Raw genomic sequence first — 20,965 nt, forward strand, 5'->3', positions numbered from 1 at the left:
TTGTTGGCTTCCGTTCCATTAAAGTAATGCTGCGTTAATACTGTCTCAGAATTACCGATCCAAAAATGATTAAAAAAAATTAACCTGTCATTACGCCAAATGGATATAGGCCTATGCTTGACTTTGTTGATGAGGAAGGCAAAATACTTCATAGCCACCTTAATTCACCTCTTGCGAATTCAGGAAGAGCAAAGAAAGCACACCATGATACACTGTCTTTGATAAAATGACATATTAACTAGAAATAGTCGCAGTATCTAAACAAAACTGCCTTTAAAAGTGAAGTTTCTACACCACTTCCATTACAAAACATTGCAAAAATAGTGACCAGTTTCAAACGAGTTTCCAAAACACTCCCCGTCTATCATTTGTTGGACAAAAAAAAAAAAAAAAAAAATCGGTCTCGCCTTTAACTTGTTTCCAATGTGTAATAGAGTGCAACAGTGCATGCACTCTTTCTTATTTTTTTCATAGGGATTTTTAAAAAGTCTTAATTTAATAGTTATAAGCCATGAGCCAAACCAACCAGTTACAATGTCAATCACCACATTACAAACGTACAAAAATAAGCAAAAAAAGAGTATTGAGGAAAAGAAAGTACAAGGCTGTCTCAGAGAAAGAACTACAAATCCCATGAAGCATTGCAAATGACAATCAAAGTAAAAACAACAGATAAATATAAAATGATTGATATAAAGGATCATGGGTAATGTAGTTTCTCACCAGGAATTCCGCTGTTAAACACGATTATTTAAAAAGGAAGTAGAAATATAATAAACACTGAAGGCTTCAACAAAAGCATATAGCGTTAACAACCTTGTAGCTCACATCAGGTCTTTAAAGGCTTTAGTAAGTTACCATTAAAAATCTATTCCCCTATGGAAAAAATCAATGGCATTTCTACTTCCGATACCCGGCTGTTGCACTCTATTAGTAATTTGAAAATGTTTTTAATTGTGGTAGGCTAATTCTGATACAGCATAAATGTAGCATAACATGTCAGTTTTACCGCATGGTCAAATTGTCATACAATCGTATGCACGAGTTCAACAGCTGTCTATCATCCTAAACTACATTTTTGACATTATTCTGGCTGGATGAGAAAAGCTCAAACCATGGAGGCGTTTAGGATAGATCCCATCACTATGATGCCCAGTGCAGTGGCGGAATTCCCTGAGAACTCGTACACTGGGCGTAGAAAGACGCTGCCATGGCTTTTCGGGAGATTTGTGTGTGTTTGAGTAACAGTTATACTATATTCAGTACCTAACACTTACTGTCCGTGTGTATTGAAAGCAGATAGAAACAGAAACAAGCTGCTTTTTCTCTGCGTTTTAAAAAAAAAGTCCAGTTAAGTAAGATAACAATCAAACATCTTGCATGTTTTATCAGATATCTTGAACTTCGTGATGCTAAAACCCAACTGTGAGGTCTCAAATCGATAATCTCCCAGCTTTGCGGTTGTAAAAACACTGTAAAGCGCCAGTAAATGTTCTCTCGTATGTGCAAACAGAAGTCTTGACTCAGAAAATGTCGCAAAACAGTCTTAACGTGATATTAAAAGCACTTCTGCAGGTCAGCATGACACATCAGTGAAAAACCCACGAAAGATCAGAATGGTAGCTAAGAAGGAATACGAGAAATCGTGAGTAGATAGAGAAAGTAAAAAGGGAAAAGAGGGAAGAGCTAGACATGTTACGATATAGTAAGAAGAATCGTTTGACATTGGCGCCGTCCTCTTATAAGGGCGGACACGATCATGCACACACTTTCGCACCTGAACCTCTGCGCTCTTTTTGACTCGTTCGTTCGTTTTTTTCCCCCAAAGGTAACACGGCTGGCGAGGTTCGTAGCACATTCATAGCAAAGACATCACAGTTCTGTCCAGCCGCACGAATTCACTTCTCAAAATGGAAGCCATCTGCTGGAAATCTCTGTCTCCTGCCGCTGCATGCATTGCACCCTCTAGTGGCCTGGAGGGTAAATGGCAGGAGTGCTTTAGGCGCGCAGTGATGCTATGGCGATGGGTCAGTCCTCTGCCTTACAGGACGGCAGGGCGGGGAGTGGGCTGAGGGGCAGGACTCACAGGGCAGTGGCCTCCCAGCTCTCTCCCCGCAGAACCTGGCGTCACTTGGTCCCAGTTAGCACTGTGCTCACCGACGCAACGGAGGGAGGGAGGGGCCTGCAGGGCTCCGCCCCCGAGGAAGAGGAGGAAGCAGCAGCTGATGCCAGAGAACAGGAAGTGTGAGGAGGGGCCGTACCTACAAATGCAAATTCACTGCTTAGAAGTGCATGCATGGAAACTGGTACATTTAATATAGAAACTAGGGCTAGGCAATTATAGCTAGTTCAATATTTTTCTAGATGCTATTCTATATCTTAATTATTATGTATGTTTGAAATGCCTTAAACATGTATTGTTGTTTTTTAAAATTAAGTTTTGACAGACATTGTTGAAGAGCAAGCTAGTGCTGTCAAATCGATTAATCGCGAGCAATGGCATCTAACATAAAAGTTTGTAAATATATATGTGTGTGTGTATTAATATGCAGTATATATATACACACACAAACAAAATTTACAAACATTTTTAATCCCACAGCTATCTATCTATCTATCTATCTATCTATCTATCTATCTACACTCACCTAAAGGATTATTAGGAACACCATACTAATACTGTGTTTGACCCCCTTTCGCCTTCAGAACTGCCTTAATTCTACGTGGCAACATGGTTGTTCGTGAAAATCCCAGTAACTGAGCAGATTGTGAAATACTCAGACCGGCCCGTCTGGCACCAACAACCATGCCATGCTCAAAATTGCTTAAATCACCTTTCTTTCCCATTCTGACATTCAGTTTGGAGTTCAGGAGATTGTCTTGACCAGGACCACACCCCTAAATGCATTGAAGCAACTGCCATGTGATTGGTTGATTAGATAATTGCATTAATGAGAAATTGAACAGGTGTTCCTAATAATCCTTTAGGTGAGTCAGTCTATCTATCTATCTATCTATCTATCTATCTATCTATCTATCTATCTATCTATCTATCTATCTATCTATCTATCTCTCTCTCTCTCTCTATCTATCTATCTATCTATGTACATGTGTGTGTGTGTGTGTGTGTGTGTATGCATGCATGTATGTATATACACACACATATATTTTACAAACTTTTATGTTAGGTGTGATTAATCGATTTGACAGCACTTACTATGTTTATGTAAAAAAAAAAAAGACACTTACAGTCTTTGCGTGGTAAAGAGGTGTTTCCTGTGGCCAAATCGTTAATAAGAACGGCATTTGGGTTGGCAGCAGGTTTGTGGTTTTGGGTAAGTGCCGGAGTGGAGTTTGGTGTAGTGTTGGGCGGTAGAGTTGGAGTCTGGCTCGCGTTCAGTGTGCGGTTCTGGTTGGCGGAGCTCGATTGGTCCATGCTGCTCCCCATACTACTGCCCAACTGCAGTCTCCTCATGTGGCGAACCACGGCCGTGGCGTTGAAGGCTTGCTGTTATGTGGAGAAACGAGAAGTCATGGACAATGAGAAGTGAAACAGACAATTCTCACAGACTGACTCATGGGCCCAAACCATACAGCACTCCAAATACCAAATACTTCTAACTACACAAGCTGTGTTTCAATATGTGTTCACAGACTATACTTGCATAAAGTGTGTTTCTGGTCTTATTTACAAGGTCACTTGTACTCACTCTCCATTTGCTTTTTGCAAAGTTTTTGCGCATTTGTCGACTGACGGACTCATGGATGTTCTTGCAGAGCGCGGTGTCTCCTGCGATCCTGGAAAGCAAATTGACAAAGTCAAAACTCTGGTCTCCTCTCATCTCTCCTCTCGAGAAGCACTTTGATTTACTACAAAGTGTGTATATTCCCTATGGTTTTCAATCCTTCCATTTTCAAAATCCTGTGTTCGGTAAAGGCTTGTTAACAGTGCCTGTAGAGGATGTGCTAATTGCCGATTAGCGCTTCGGAATACATAATGTGAGATTAGGCGCAGTGTTTTAATTGGCTAGCGTTTATTCAGTTGCTTTCCTCCTGCCCTTGAGAGAGATCTTGGTGCATGATAATAGAGAGACAGAATTCAGCCTGATACTCAGAACACACATGCAATCCCCAGCTGACGCAGATAGCGTCTCCACTTAATACGGATGAAACTTTGCACTAATAAAGTGAAATAAAACTCAGTCTCTAAATGCTGTTTATGAGGTTACAGTTTAATTGGTCTGGTACAGTTCAAGTGTCTTAGAGGACCCGAATGAAAGTCCAACAAAACAAATCACAAAGAACAATGATCTGAGTTCTACTTGTTACTGGTACAAAATGATCTTTATTAAATGCTTCCTTTTTTCGCATCATGTGACTATTTCACCTACAGTTAGGCTAATGTACTATTTTATGAACTGGTTATTATTACTATCAATTATAATAAAAATTTTATTTAAAATTATTGCTTATAATGATAATGTAAGATATTATTACTATTATTAACAAATTAATTTATTTTAATGTTATTGTTTTATTTAAATAATTTACTTAAATTATTAACTGAAATTATTAAAAAAAATTACTAAATTATTGATAGTTTCACTCTAAATGATTATTATATTTAATAGTATTGCTTCATTATAAAAAGGTATTTAAGAAGGTAAGATATTATTATTATTATTATTATTATTATTATTATTATAGATTATTTATAGATCAGGACATCACTAGACTCACCAGGGATGTCGAAGGGCCTGATCACATGTGTATCGCTTTGAGGGGTCCTTTTCCATCAAACAACTGATGAAGTCTTTTGCTGTACATTAAACATAAACATTAAAAACACACAAAACATACATACATACATACATATAACGATTGAACTATATTGACATTTCAAGGCATCAGAAATTGTCTCATGTAGTGAATCTACAGTGTGCAACATTCATCCTGTTGGTGAGATAAAACTGAGACTTTGAGTTTATCAGTGGAAGCTCTGACAACACCATTTGGATTCATTCATTGTTCCCTGATTCATAGCTTGGAAGAATTTCACATAGCTAGAGCCTGTAGCAATTACCGAATTCCAGTTTCCTGTAAAACATTTCTCCACTCTTACTGGCAGCATGTGGGGTTACTGAGTGTGTTATAGATTAAATGCCTATAAACCAGACCATAAGCATTGGTTCTCTTCTACACGTGTCAGAGTGAATATACCTGAATCAGAAATATCATCCCAGTACGGTGCATCAAACTCATAGTCCGCTTTCAGGATCTGCTCAAAGAGTTTGGAGTCATTCTCGTCATAAAAGGGAGGGTAACCACACAATCTGTAAGAAAACACATGAGTTTATCATTTCCACTTGCAGCATATTCAACATTCACATTTAATCCAGTGGATCTCAACCTTTTTGACTTCAAGTCCCCCTTTCCCCATTGTCCACAACAATATTTTAAACTATATTTTTGCTTCGTCATTTTGAGGCCCCCTTGGAAGTTTGTTGAGGCTCCAGTTTGAGAACTACTAATTTAATCAGTATATATTTCTTAGGAATCAAACCCACAACCATACTACTTACATTTCATAAACACAGCTTCATAAAAATGGTATCATATGGCTTCAAAACAGTGCAAAAGTGCTACTTTACTAGTGCTTATTTTGTCATATTGGCGATTAATAGCCCTAGCCCTGAGTAAACTTTTGGGTGAACAATACCTTTATTTTATCACTGTAATCCTCTGAAAACACATCAGCGGACACCTTGATTTAACAGTGAACATAACGCTCAATAAATAAGCGTAAATAAACCCCATGGGCCTCTGGAAATCAGAAAAGAAAGACAGCTGATTAAACCTGAGCAATGTAAATCAAATCTCTTGGAATGGTTTTTTTTTTCTCTCCCATCATCAAAGCCATTAAAATACCTTTCCTCATGGGGAACAGAGGCAGTGGGGGAGAAAAGGAAGGTAATTTTCTGCCTGATTTCGACCCCATTAGCTTTGTGTTTTTCTCTCTTAGCTAATCAGACGCTAAGAGAATTAGCTATGGTTTCGGCCGGTTGTCACTGCAATAATCACACCTGAGAGGAGGCCAACCATCCATGAGATCTGACTCAAGCTCTAGCGGAGGAGGAGCTGGGCACAGGCCTTTATTTAGTAGTGTTTATACTGTTTTATTCATTGATTTAATTTGTATAATTTCAGCTTCCATTTTAGTATTTATAAGTGATTTTTGTAATTTTTATTGTATAATTTATATAAGTTGACATGTACTTGCAAAGTAGAATGTATGGAGCCCCTAAAGGGACATGGTGGTGGTAGGAAAAATAATAAGTCAGTGCTTTTGCCTTCTCTCGCAAATGTTTTGCGTTCCCCTGAGAAACTTGCGTCCGCTAGCAAAACCTTTGCGTTCCCCTGAGAAACTTAGCATTCCTTAGCAAAATGTTTTGCACTCCCACGAGAAACGTAGCTTGCGCTCACAAAATGTTTTTAAATTGCAAAGTGTCTCATAGTTAGTAGAATGCCTAAAGTGGACCATCGAAAAGTGTTACCCATGTGAATTCTTTTGATCAGGACAGCTGTGAGTGGGAGTGATGGGAAGTGCAGTCTGAACGACAGCTTCATCAGTTTGTTGACAGACAGTGTGAGTGTTTGTGTTGGCGCAGGAGTCGACCCAAAGCAGCCGGGATCGAAAGACCAAAACAAAAGAGAAATGACTCAGATGTACATGGAGATCTGTAGCAGACTAAGATACGAGAAGGTGATGCGAAGCTTGTTTTATGTTGGTTTGTATCCTCTCAGACCCAGTGAAATGATAATACACACACACACACAGAAGAGCAGATGGCCACAGCTCGTGAAATGTACAGCTTTTATGACACATTCTCAGTATCCTTATGAACGTTCCCGCAAGAAAACAGACTGAGAGAGAAAAAAGGTGAAATTAAGAAAACACAGTGGAATCGGGGGGGTACTTTTAGTGTAGGGATTTCTCAAATAATAGCCTATTGAATATATATTCACAATGATTTTGCTCAAACAACCAAATTCACTTTTTTGTATTCACTATGGTGTTAATCATCAGAAAAAAGTTATTAAACCTGTTAGGAGGACAACACTTTTTGGTAACTTAATTAAACTCCTGGATAATACAATATACCGTGATAAAAGCTTCAGCAATTATCGTTATATATGAAAATTTGGTACCGTCACATATATAAATCTCAAACATCAACCATCATCATCAAAAAAAAAAAAAAAAAAAAAATGTTTTTGCCACCCTGCCCTATATGCAAATACCATTGTATATGAGTATGTGAATCCTTCATAATAAATCAGTGCCATGGCATTAGCATCTCATACATCACTGTAACAACTGTACCACCACAGTATTTATTGGTAAGATAGAATTTCCATAAAACATCTGCTGAGAAAATTAAAATCTTCCATCAATCAGCATCTCAAATATTTGTGAGACACAAACTCTCTTTTTCCTGTTTTAATGACTCGCTCAAACTGCACCATATAAGGGGTCTGAGTAAAGTGGGGCACAACATCTGCAGCTGATCAGGAGAGATGGGTCACTTACTGTTTCTTCCAATCTTGTTTTTGTATGAAAGTCTCATTCAAACCTTAGTTGAATGATTCCTCAGCTTATAAATGAAAGGACGAGTGTAGCATTGTGGGTACTCACAGGATGTATGCAATGACTCCGATAGACCAGCAGTCCACGGCTTTGCTGTACGGCTTCTGAGCGAGAACTTCTGGTGCTGAGAAGAGAGAAAGAAACAGAGCCGATTGAGACAAATCACACCATTCCTGTCTTATTAGTCAGTCTTGCAAATATATAAAATCTCTCCTGAGAATTCAAGCTCAGGTGTTAAGCAACTATAAAGTGGACCTATTATGCCCATTTTCACAAGATGTAATATGAGTCTCTGGTGTCCCCCGAATGTGTCTGTGAAGTTTCAGCTCAAAATACCCCACAGATCATATATTATAGCTTGTCAAATTTGCCCCTATTTGGGTGTGAGCAAAAGCGCGCCATTTTTGTGTGTGTCTCTTTAAATGCAAATGAGCTGCTGCTCCCCGCCCCCTTTCCAGAAGAGGGCGGAGCCTTTACAGCTCGTGCTTCGGATACACCGGCAATAACAAAACTGGAGAATGCCAAAATGTCCGAAATTTTCAGTAGCGGTGTTCAGCTTTACACATTTAAACACTGAGAAGACTTTTAGAATGCAACAGGACGTTTCTGAATGGTTAGTGGATAAATTTATGTCGTTGTTGAGGAGTTAAGTTGATTCAACTCGTCAAGTTGCACCGTCATGTTGATCTAAAAATCCTTCAGAAACAACTTTTGTGCAAACCCAGTGTTGAACTGACCCTCGTTTGTGAAGCAGTGAAATGATTTGCAAAAAGTGAATTTTACATAACAGGTCCCCTTTAACATGTTATTGTTTTTCTATTTAAAATGAAATAGCAGAAAATAAAGATGTTTACAGCTCTTTATAAGAGAACATACAGGTATAATAGACCGTATGTGCATACATGTGTTAGACAGCAGACAATCATAGAAATCATGAAGAGCAGTCAATTTACCATCAGGACAAACTACTTTTTGAGACTGAGCAACAAACACTCGCATTGTCATAATCCTGTTACTCTCCACGGGAGGTTGAGCCTCCTGAGTCCTTCTAAATTTAATCTATTATTCTGCCTCTAGACATTCTCTTCCTCCCTTCAGGAAACAGGCTTTCACTCTCGACACAAAAGCTTTGGTTCTATGGTTCAGGGCTGGACTAGTCTGTTACTTATGAAAGCCGCTTTCTGAAAAGCTCTTGAAATGAAAAAGGCACATTTCCATTAGAAATGATAGAAACTCTATGACCTTTAAACAACATCTCCAAAAAACACACAGGTAGCAGCGTTGAGGAAGATACTTTTTAGCTTGCCGGGTTACAAGCGATGCATAATTCATAAAGCACTTCATCTAAAGTGAAGCTACTCTTCAGAAAAGGAGCTACATTGAAGCTAATTATCTTTTAGATAATTGTCAATTATATCATTTTAAAAAAAAATAAGAAAAAATTCTGAAACAAAGTACAAGGATCTCAGTTAGGGTTGTGTTATGTATTAAATCATCACAATGTATTTACAGTTATTTTGCTGGCATTATACAGTTGAGCAACACTGTGAATTTGACATTACTTTTTATTTGGTCAGTAACTCGACTCAAGTATGGCAGTGTTACGATATAAACTTCAGTAGCAACTTCTGTTAGAGAATAGTTTGATTCAATGGTTTGATTTTGTTTTCAGGTTTGATTCAAATCAGTGAATCAGTTCAACATGTTTCACTGAATCAAAAATCTGATTCAAAATATCCTTTTTTCAGTATATATCATAATAGCCTTTTTATATACTTTTTAAAAATGCAGTTCTTACATGAAGCAGACTTAATATTCTTGGCAAAAATAATTTAGTTTAGTTTAAATGATTTTAGCAACTTTAGAGTAAATACATAAACACTGAGCTATATATCTAATGCCATTGAAAGGATCTTGACTAGGATCACTACAAACAATGATAAAATAATATGTGTTAAGAAACAAAAACAGTGCTAAACATAAGTATTAATTTTGCTGCAAAAAAGCACAACTAAAATGAGGTACAGGGACTTTGAATCAGTAACTAATGAATCAACAAATCTTTCTTTTGTTTTTGTTTTTTTGGAAATGGTTAATTGAAATAAGTCATCTAAACAAATGATTTATTCAAACAAATCTGACCAATTCACTTGTCAGTGATGCTCACTCGGTTGCAAGGCTGTGCAACAGTAATTGAACCACTACTTGTCGGAAAAAGTAGTTTGTAATAGTAAAAGTTGACTATTTTGAACAGCTCAGGTACCACAATTATAAAATATCGTGGCTACACTCTACACAACACAAACACATCCATACTGCATTAGGTCATACGGGCTTCTTTTGCAGTTTAATTGAGTATCTGTGAACAAAACCTGCTTGAATTCATCTCCCTATAGAAACAAAACCGTTTATTCCTGTCTTAGGACTGCAGGAATGGATGTTTTCCAAGACGGGCTATTTTGAGGCTATGATCAGTATAATCCCATCATCACATTTGAAGTGTCTACTAAAGAGTTGTGTGTGTGTGTGTGAGAGAGAGAGGGACAAAACAAAAATACAGAGAAAGATGAGGAGCTGAAGGATAGAAAATTATGACGGCAGTTGATCCTTAAATTTGATTTGGAGAACTTGGTGTGAGACTGTTACCATTTAAAGACAAAAAGAGGGCATGCCAGAGACACACACAGAATGCATGCCTGCGAGCTGCTCTCATTCAGGCTGGAGTCTAGTGTTTCCATTGAAGAGAAACCTCACACACAGCAGCGTCTGACCCCAGGATGCAACTGGTTGAAGCGGGGTTTTATAGCCACCACAGCGCCGGTTAAACACGGTTATCATGGAAACTTGCACGTAAAGACTGTCTTAAACATGCATGCATGAAGAGGCATGTAGGAAACTCAACACCATGAAACCCCCGCAGGTTAACTCTGGTGACTTTACTCTGGGCTAGTTATAGACCTACTACGTAGATATATTTCAACCACATGATGACTCTCGCGTGTTCTTATTCATTTTAATGTTAGAGCTACTACACTGATAAGTTAAATAATGCATGGTTTGTTTATTGGGTAACTCTTTACAATAAGGTTCAATTCGTTTACATTAGATATTGCATGAACAATTGTTGGTTACATTTTATTTTAAGGTGTCTTTGTTGCAGTGTAACTTTACAGTGCATTTAAGTACTGAGTAATATTAACAATCTACATGCACATATAGGGTGGGGGTTTGGTTTAGAGTTAGTTGCATGTAATTCAGTGTTGGGTTTAATGCATTACTAAGTAATTCATTACTGTAATTTAATAACTTTTCCCTTGAAAAAGTAAGGGATTACTCTTAATTCATCTATAATTTAATTACAGTTACTTCTGATGTAATTGCATTAAATACTCTACTAATTCTAATGTTAAAATATCTTATATCTTATAATATAAAATATATTAAATCTTTAATGCAAGAGTCTCCCTTTAAATACTTTGGTCAGTTCAAGAATAATTTATGCAATTTGACATTATTTATTCTAAAGAATTAAAAGAGCAGTTTCACGTCTATCCTTGTATTGTTCAACTGGTCAGGGTTGATGTGGGCTTTAGAACGTAATTATTAATGAGTAATGCAATACTTAGAGAGAGTAATTAGTACAGTAATCTAGTTACACTATTGGAAGTGTAATGAATTACTCTTTTAGAGTAACTTACCCAAACACTGATGTAATTTTGCATTGCATTTAATTGAATAATGCATTTATAGTTATTACTACAGTAACTACATGTAACGTGTAACAAGGACACTGTAAAATAAAGTCATACCCAATTCTTTAACAGCTTTTATTAATGTTTTACAGCTTGGTTAATGTTTATTTCTACACCATTTATTTAATTTTTCAACATTACTAAATGGATAAGAGCAAACATGAATTCTATTAAAAAATTGTATATTTATAAACTATATAATTTAACCTGATTAATAAATAGTTGTAGTAAAAACAGTTGTTAGTTAGATAATTATATCAATGCTTTAAATAATGTTAAAATTTTTTATTTATTTTCTGATGTTTTTTTGGACATCATTAACCATGGAAATAACATGGTATCCTCTAAGTACCTTGGAGTACCATGTGAATACCATGGTATATGGATCATTCAGTCCTGTGGTATACTACCACTGTGCCATGGTACCGCTCAGTGTTATTTTACTATGTATAAACTAATTATAGTATTTATTAATATTTTAAATTAGCCTTTTCTTCAGTTTTCATTAAGGTAATTTTATTATGTGCTTTTGTTATTTGTTTGCCATTATTTTTCTGTCATTTGTTTTCCATTAAGCTTTAATTTATTTTTAGTACTTCAGTTTAAACTCATTTTATTTCAGTTAGTTGCCAAGGCAACATTTCTAATGTCTAAGTTTTTTATCTATTATTATTTTATTTTTTAGCTTATTTTTATTTTAGCTCCTATTTCAATTAACAAACACTATTTATTTTAATAGCGGCATTCGTTTATTTTCTAATTCAGTATTTTCTAATGTTCAAAGATGCTTGTACCCAGCCTGTGTGTGTTTATTTCACATGCAGCCATGTTGGCTCAAAGTGCTGCGGTCGCTCTAATCGCAGGGGAAAAGCAGGCGACTCTGGGGCACTTCTGTCAGTCTGAGATAAGAGTAAGCTTCAAGTGCAGATACAGGCTGCACACAAATGAACCAACACAAGCAGTCACTTGTGTTAAAATCACAATAGCTAAAATCTATATACACACATTTGTATGCACATGCACATCTACAACCGACAAAATCATTCATGCTTTTTCAAATACATAACCCACAGCGAAGCAAAATCATAACCATCTCCATCTCTCTTCCATAATTAAACTCTTACCCACGTATCCCGGCGTTCCACATGCTGTGGACATGACATCACCCGTCCCCTCCATCTTAGACAGGCCGAAATCACTGATCATGATCTTCGAACCGTCTTGAGGGTTGAAATAGAGCAGATTCTCAGGCTGAAGACGAAACGCACACATTAAAATCAAACACTTCAAACCAGAGCAATATCTGTGAATGTAGGTGTGATTCTTTCACCTTGAGATCTCTGTGTACGATGCCCATACTATGGAGGTAGTTTACAGCATCTAGTACTTGTCTGATGAGCGTACTGGCATCTTTCTCAGTGTAGAAACCTTTCTCCACGATCCGGTCGAACAACTCGCCTCCAGACACACTGGAAAGAGAGAGAGAATGAGAGAAAGAACAGAGACCACTAAAAACAAAAATACCATATGTGTATATATATATATATATATATATATATATATTAGTAGAGTACAGTACAACTGCAGGACTGTAGGGGGTGCTGCATGTCGACTCTGATAAGAGTGAACTGAAGAACTGATCTGAGTTCAGAGGAAAATGACTATCTCATTCCTGTAAGTTCAAAGACCAAGACGTCACACAGAGAAGCCTCGGCGAAGAACTCAATGACGTTTGCCCTCTTGATCTTATATGCCTGCATTAGCCAGTCATTCTTATGTAAATTCAAAATCTGCTACATAAAATTAGGCAGATTTAACCTCAAAGCAGGAGACCCTAATGTAGACGTGCATTAGTGCAGATCCGGCTTGAACACACTGATGGTTTTTGAAAGTTTTAGGCTGGACTTGGTGTAGTTTGAGCAGGGGTTGTTTTCAAACTATTAAGACTATAGCGCCCCCTTCTGGAAGGAGATACATTACAATGCATGCACTTTTTCCACCTCTTTATTTCCACCCTTCGAGCGCTTAGCAGGAGGTCGACTCCCTTTAGTTTATAGTCTTTGGTGGCTGGCTTAAAAAACTGTCTTGGAACTGATAGTCTTCTGAGGCACTGTGCCACTAACAAAAAAAATGATGTAGGGGGAGAGTGGGGTAAGATGAGCCAGTGGGTAAGTTGACCCACCCCCTTTATCTTGGCAACCATACACTTTTATTGTCATGTGACCATCATTTCTGCCAGACTGTGAAAAGAAACACATGGAAGGAGTGGAAGGCACCCATTTACTTTAAAAACTGTTTTTGGCTTGTCTAAGTACAATTTTAGCATAACAGATGTAATGGCTGTTACATCAGAGCAAATTTGTCCAGGTCTAAAAATATTTATGATCCATATTGGTGATTTAGCAGTGTATAAAACCATGCAAATAATTTAGCTAAATATGAGCCTGAATTGGTAAGCTAGCTAGTTTTGTCCAAAATGGCAGCTATGGGGCAAAGTGAGCCAAATGCTGTGGGGTAAATTGAGCCATCGTTTAACTTACCCCACCATAAGGCACTGTAGTTAAGTTAAATCTCTGAAGTCTAAACTGGTATAATTTCAATGCAATATTACGCAACTGGTTTAGATTATCATTTAATTTTTTATTTTTTTATTTTTTATTTTTATTTTATTTGATAGGAACAATGCACAAGTACACCAAATCCTTCTCTGATAAGAACCAGAAGATTCTTAATCATGTCCCGAATGGCCTAACATGTTCAACGTTGCAGAAAAACTACCATGTCATTTATTCATTCATTCTAATTCAGTTTTTATCTAATTTTACTCAACAAACACTGTTTAGTCTCTTTTGGGACGGTAACATATGGTGTTCAACATATTGTTTCAGAAATGCACGCAATTAAAGATATTGAAATTTCAACTTAGTTTGTTTGGTTTTATGTTGTTTAAGTCAGCTTTAAGAAAATAAATATAACTATTTGTAAAAGGAAATTTGATTATTAAATTAGTTTTTATAAGAGGTAAATTATCTGGATGGATGATTCAGATTCAGTTAGATGGTCAGTTTACACCCAGATGGTGCAACTTGCCCACTGACTCGGATCAACTTACCCCTAACCTGGGGTAAATTGAGCCAAAGGAACACTTTTTATAAGAAGCCAAACACATGTCAAAGACATGTCATTTGAGTGTGTGTAAGGCTAGGCAAGGCTAGGCAAGGCAAAGCAAATAAGGCTGTGTAAGGCTAGGCAAGGCAAATCCTCACATTATAACAAACAAAGTGTAGACATTATGTAAATAAGAGATTAATTGTGCAATCAGCTTCATTGATTATAACGTAACTTTGTGAGATCGCAATGAAATAAGTAGTGCTGGGAAAAAATTAATCGCGATTAATCGCATCCAAAATAAAAGTTTGTGTTTGCATAATATATGTGTGTGTACTGTGTATAATTATTTTGTATATATAAATACACACATATACATGTATTTATTTTAGAAATATTTGCATGTATATACTGTATATACATTTATACATAATTTATATTATATATAAATATAAATAATTTATATATAAATAAATAAAAATCTTAAATATATACATGCATATGTGTGTATTTATATATACAAAATAATTATACACAGTACACACACATATTATGCAAACACAAACTTTTATTTTGGATGCGATTAATCGCGATTAATTTTTTCCCAGCACTAGAAATAAGATGAGTGACAGCTTTTTAGTGATTATAAGGGAGCACACTTTGCACGCTTTCTGCCATGCCAAATCTCGTATACAGTATACTTGCTTATCTGTTAAAATTAACATTGGTTTGTGAATGTAGACACTTTAATAACAAATAATTTATCAGGAGTGTTTATGCTGGGATGTGAGTTACACAAGTAACTTCAAACTATTTTAAGGGAATCTATCTGAATGTGTTTTAAAAGGGGAAGCACATCTCCTTAGTTGGTTCATACTCCGCCAAGCCTCATTGACTCCTTGAGCAAGTTATGATGATATGGATCTTTGCAGGGAAGGAAATTGTAGAGACCCTTTGGACTAACTGAACACTCCTGCTCTACGTTCTTGTTATGCACCATCTCCATTGTAATCAATGGATTTACAACACTCTCTGACGCAGTGTGAAGATGCCCTTAGTCTGTCCCTTTCTCTCTGCCATCATCTAGTCCTCATTTCCCTCTTTCCACTGCCGTAAAAGTGAGCCATACGGTGTAGTAGAGCCTGAGGGTCCAACATGCATGAAGAAAACAGTCCATATCTAATCTTCAATCACACTTGCACACACACTTACATGCAAATTGTGGAGTGAATTATGGAAAGAGTTTCTAAACTGCATCTGTGAGATCATACAAAAAGCAGATTGTACTGTTTAAATATTCATCTCAACACCATATGCCAAAACGTTTTTCATGTTTCTCTCTAACACACACACACACACACACACACACACACACACACACAATTGGCGCAACCTATTAACAGGGAAAAGAGGGGCAGGCTCCCGGCCAACTATCAAATTAAAACTGTGGAATTCAAATTCTAATGCGGTTTCCAGGGGGTGAAATGAGGACGGAAAATAAATGTCTGTTTCCTCTAATCCTCCTAACTTCCCTCTCCTCTCCACATCATCAGCATTCAAAGTTGAAATTAAATCAGTATTGACCCTGTTTATGCTTCGTAATCTCTCATCAAAATGTAATAAACGCCCTCTATCTCTAAACCGAAATTCCTTTTCGACTGATGTTAGCAACCTCTCGCCTCCAGCCACCTGTCATTGAGACCACTTTACACGATCAAGTCAATTCCCAATCGATGAAGTAGATCATGCACTCTCGTTTCTTATCTACACATGTGCATCTAAATATAGACGCAATCATTCAAACAGTTTTCGGATACATAATCCATAGGGAAGTAACATCATAAATTACATCTCTGTTAAAGATTATTTCGGGTTCAATAAAAGTTAAACTCAATTAACAGCACTTGTGGCTTAATGTTGTTTACCACAAACAATCATTTGGACTCGCTATATTTCTTTAAAAAGAATCTGTTTTACAGTGAGGCACTGAAAGTGAATCTATAAACGTTTAAATTGTCACTTTTTCAATAGTAAAGTCACAAGATGTAGCCACTATCTTAACAGAGTTAACATGTTAATTGCTTTTTAACTCTTTTACTTTTGCCATGACAACGTAACACCATAAAACGAACATAAAAATCATGATTTAAATTATTTTACAGGCCAAATATTACACAAGAATTAATGTAAGTGCAATCTATAAAATTATACGCTTCACTTTTTTTAAAAGAAATTGGAATATATTTTTGTGGTAATCAACACATACTGTTGATTGAGCTTCACTTGTATTCAGCCCAGAATATTCCTTTAATATTGCAATTATTTTTGATTAATAAATGTAATTCATTCCTGTGATGGCAAAGCTAAATCCTTCTAGAAATCATTATAAATCATTCTAATCAGACTTCTCACCTATAATGCTGCCTGAATCATAATCATACACTGTTGGTTCGTTGGCCAGAGGAGAAATGGCCCCCGACTGAGTCTGGGTTCTCCCAAGGTTTTTTTGTCCATTCTGTCACCTGATGGAGTTTTGGTTCCTTGCCACTGTCGCCTTTTTCCACTTTTGTTGCCTTTGGCTTTTGGCTTGTTTAGTTGGGGACATTAAATTTAACATTTAATTTAATATTCAACAATATTGATCTGCCTGCATTGACACCATTATGAGAACTGAACTGAGCTGGACGATGACATCACGGTTTACTCCAGAGCGGCTATATATATATATATATATAAATGAACTAAATTAATAACTTTGCTCAAAAATAATGCTCAAAATGTTATTTGAAATAGAAAACTTTTGTAACAGTATTTTTGATTACATTATTTTTGTAACATTATTACTTTTATAAGTCACTTTTGATCAATTTAAAGCATCTTGCTGAATAAAAGTATTCATTTCTTTCTAAATGTCCCCAAACTTGAATGGTAGAGTGTGTCACAATGAAATTGCAAAATTGGTTGTGAAAGCCATTTCACCACTAAACATAGGCCACATTCACACAGCAACAGAATACGGTTCTCAGTTCTGTATTTGTGTCCTTAATTACGTAACGGTCACACACAGTTCAGTTATTTACAGGAGCGATTACTGCATTGTATAACCGAACTCCCAACTGTAAGTTTTCAGGACTTACAACTAGTTGTCTGTCACTCATAGAGTGTGAGAGCCGCTCTGCGCTGCACAAACGCGTGTCTACCGTGTGTTGCAGGTTTAGCATAACAGATGGAGATATGAGCTGTGTGTCATCTGAAGGTTTTAGATCCAGTCACTGTTCTCTTCCAGACCTGCTGCCGTCAGTTTTGTGTTCTACACACACATCAAATGCTCCACTCTTGGTTAATGAAGATTTGGCTGATTTGGCAGCTCAAGACTCTTGTCGTATCAAAAGTGATATGACTTTACAGTTTTATGGACATTGCCATCTTTGATATTACTTTGGTCACTGGTAAGAGAATACAGGCTTGACTCCCGTTGCACGTTTATAAAGAGGAGCTACTATAAGTTATTTTTGAACAAGAGATTTCGAGACTCACACCTGTAAGTAAATGCGGCTGTCAATCCTCAAAACTGAGGCCCTGTTAACACCTGTTATTAAAATATGTTTTGGTCGATCGGACCACAAGTGGGCGACGCTAAATACACGTGTAAATGGGGTCTAAAACCTTTTGAGCTTGTCCACTTTCGACCACTTCCAGAGGTAGATGAAAATGCATTCGACCGGATTGCTTTCGTAGTGTAAACACTCATGTGGTCGAATGTGTTCAAACAGCCACAAAAGACTAATGCGTAAAGATTATGGGAAGCGCTCTAGCCATAGTGGAGCGGCTAAGTGCTTATGTTTGGTAGAATCATTCAGTTTATGATACAAGCGTGAAAATTGGCATGAGCAGTCTCCATGGGTCACTTGACAAGAAAATTGTCCGAGCCACTTGAAATTTCAAGATGGCGGCCATTTTTCAAGATGGCCGACACCTTAGTGGAGCAGTTAAGTGATATAGTGGTTTATTTGGTGATACAAGCATGAAAATTGGCATGAGCAGTCTCCATGGGTCACTTGACAAGAAAATTGTCCGAGCCACTTGAAATTTCAAGATGGCGGCCATTTTTCAAGATGGCCACCACCTTAGTGGAGCAATTAGGCTTAAGAAATCATTTAGTTGGTGATACAAGCATGAAAATTGCCATGAGCCTAATTGCTCCACTAAGGTGTCGGCCATCTTGAAAAATGGCCGCCATCTTGAAATTTCAAGTAGCTGTAGGTGGCTTATTGTCAAGTGACCCACAGAGACTGCTCATGCCAATTTTCATGCTTGTATCACCAAATAAACCACTATATCACTTAACTGCTCCACTAAGGTGTCGGCCATCTTGAAAAATGGCCACCATCTTGAAATTTCAAGTAGCTGTGGGTGGCTTATTGTCTAGTGACCATCAGAGACTGCTCATGCCAATTTTCATGCTTGTATCACCAAATAAACCACTATATCAATTAACTGCTCCACTAAGGTGTCAGCCATCTTGAAAAATTTAAAATCTTGAAATTTCAAGTGGCTCGGACAATTTTCTTGTCAAGTGACCCATGGAGACTGCTCATGCCAATTTTCACGCTTGTATCATAAACTGAACGATTATATCACTTAGCCGCTCCACTACCAGACGGGATTTAAACTTTGTCGGCTAAAGACCCAAGTTTGGTTTGAAGGTGAAAAACGCACCAAACACAATGTTCTCTCGCCATTCCTGATTTCTAACACACACTCACAGCGTTCGGTGTCGTCTTGCAGAAATGCAAAGCTGATGCTCTCCATATGCTTTTCCGTCGTCTCCGGGTGTGTTTATTTGTAAATTGTGCAAGCTTATTTTGTCCATTAGATCGAAAGATCTGAAAAAGCCCATACATTTACCCAACCATAGACCCTCCCCTCGAAGAAATCAGGACAGAAGTGGTTGAAAGTGGACAAAAGAGACCAGGTGTAAACCTGTGAGAGAGGTCTGGTTTTCTTTTCAAATGCATGCAAGACAAGCAACACACTCCCTTTGCATTAAGATGCGTGTGATTGCAGAGCTGGAACGATTTGGACATTCTGCTACCCATCATCAGCGTTACGCAACGCTTCTACGTCAGCATCCACAGTCCTCAGCCAACTCACCAGACTGCCACCCTCTCTCCTTCTCTCTCGCCAGATCTACATTCTTCATCGTCCACTTCACCATGAGCTGGGTCGTGGCCCACAACGCCATGACATTTTTTTTTTTTATCGCTATACAGATTCATTTTTGTGCATTCATGAGCCATAACTTTAAACTGAAGTGAGTTGAAGTGAAGGACAGTACAGAAGTCACTTTAATTCTTGTGTAAGAGGTCAAACTGTCTCCTGCTGTTTAATCAAAGAGTAAAAACTAAAAATACACCATTTTAAAGTGCAGAAATGTATGAGGATTACATGCAGAACATGATTTCACCAAGCGCAACATGTTCCTGGATCAACATTCAGTCAACCAATCAGATTTGAGGGACAAGTTTAGAGTTTATGTAAAGTTTAGGCTTACAAACAGGGTTAGTTGCTTCTACATCAGTGTTATTCACTTATAATTTCCCTCTGATTTTAGGGATAATTTATAGGTAGGGTTAGGTATCAGGGGTAGTGACATGTTTAGGACAAAATTTTTGGACAGGAATGTTGTTCCACAGTATGTTGACCCAGGAACGCATCTAACTCGGCAAAATCAGGGCGTACAGATTACATAAAGATGAGCATCCGAGCTGTTAAAAGTGTTTTGAATGTCTTCTGCTTATATTCTTGCACTTTTATTTATCTTATAATGTCTGTCAAGGTTTCTAGATTTGTAATTTAGTTTTACATGATCACTTTTACTCTGACCCTTAGAATCAAACAGGCTGTTTTTGCTACTGTACTTTTAAGACTTCAATATGTAAATGACCTCTGTTATAATAGCTAACCTCTGCGCATGTGAAATGAGTTAACGACGCCCCCACTCGCTTGCTGAATACTGATTAGGAGATGATGATGTGGGTGGTAATATGTCAAAGTCATGGTTCACTCAATCCTCAATTCTGAAATTACTGAAAATCATGAACCACATATGTCATATTTGATTTGTGATCTACAGCGGAGTTGAAGATTATCAGTGAATAATGACAGATTTTTCATTTTTGGGTGAACTATTCTTGCAAGATGTTCAAGGTGATATCACAACAGGCGGAGGAAGCTTTTCATTGTTACACTGAACTAATTTATTTCAAAAGAGTCCCAGACAAAATACCCACACACATTCTTTTTATCAAAGAATCCTGAAAAAAATCTATTATGGTTTTCACAAAAATATTAAGCAGCACAACATAAAAAATCTTACCAACCCAGGGTCGAGTTACTGTGCCCCCCCAAACGAGTTACTGTGCCCCCCCATACCTCCCTCTCCTCCCAGCTGAAC

General features: G+C 37.3%; 1 protein-coding gene across 1 annotated transcript in view; it reads right to left on the bottom strand.

Moving 5' to 3' along the window:
• Positions 1-477: 477 nt before the first annotated feature.
• camk1da (calcium/calmodulin-dependent protein kinase 1Da) overlaps positions 478-20,965 on the bottom strand; it is a 58,899-nt gene continuing 38,411 nt past the window's right edge. The window contains exons 4-11 of the mRNA XM_084112684.1: positions 12,731-12,869; positions 12,525-12,651; positions 7,697-7,772; positions 5,221-5,333; positions 4,741-4,819; positions 3,711-3,798; positions 3,250-3,508; positions 478-2,261 (exon numbers count right to left, since the gene is read on the bottom strand). Coding sequence (XP_083968810.1) covers positions 2,128-2,261; positions 3,250-3,508; positions 3,711-3,798; positions 4,741-4,819; positions 5,221-5,333; positions 7,697-7,772; positions 12,525-12,651; positions 12,731-12,869 — 1,015 coding nt within the window. The 3' untranslated portion in view covers positions 478-2,127. The remainder of the gene's footprint in view (positions 2,262-3,249; positions 3,509-3,710; positions 3,799-4,740; positions 4,820-5,220; positions 5,334-7,696; positions 7,773-12,524; positions 12,652-12,730; positions 12,870-20,965) is intronic.

This window comes from Abramis brama, assembly GCF_963993115.1.
Source record: "Abramis brama genome assembly, chromosome: 4".
Taxonomy (NCBI): Eukaryota; Metazoa; Chordata; class Actinopteri; order Cypriniformes; family Leuciscidae; genus Abramis; species Abramis brama.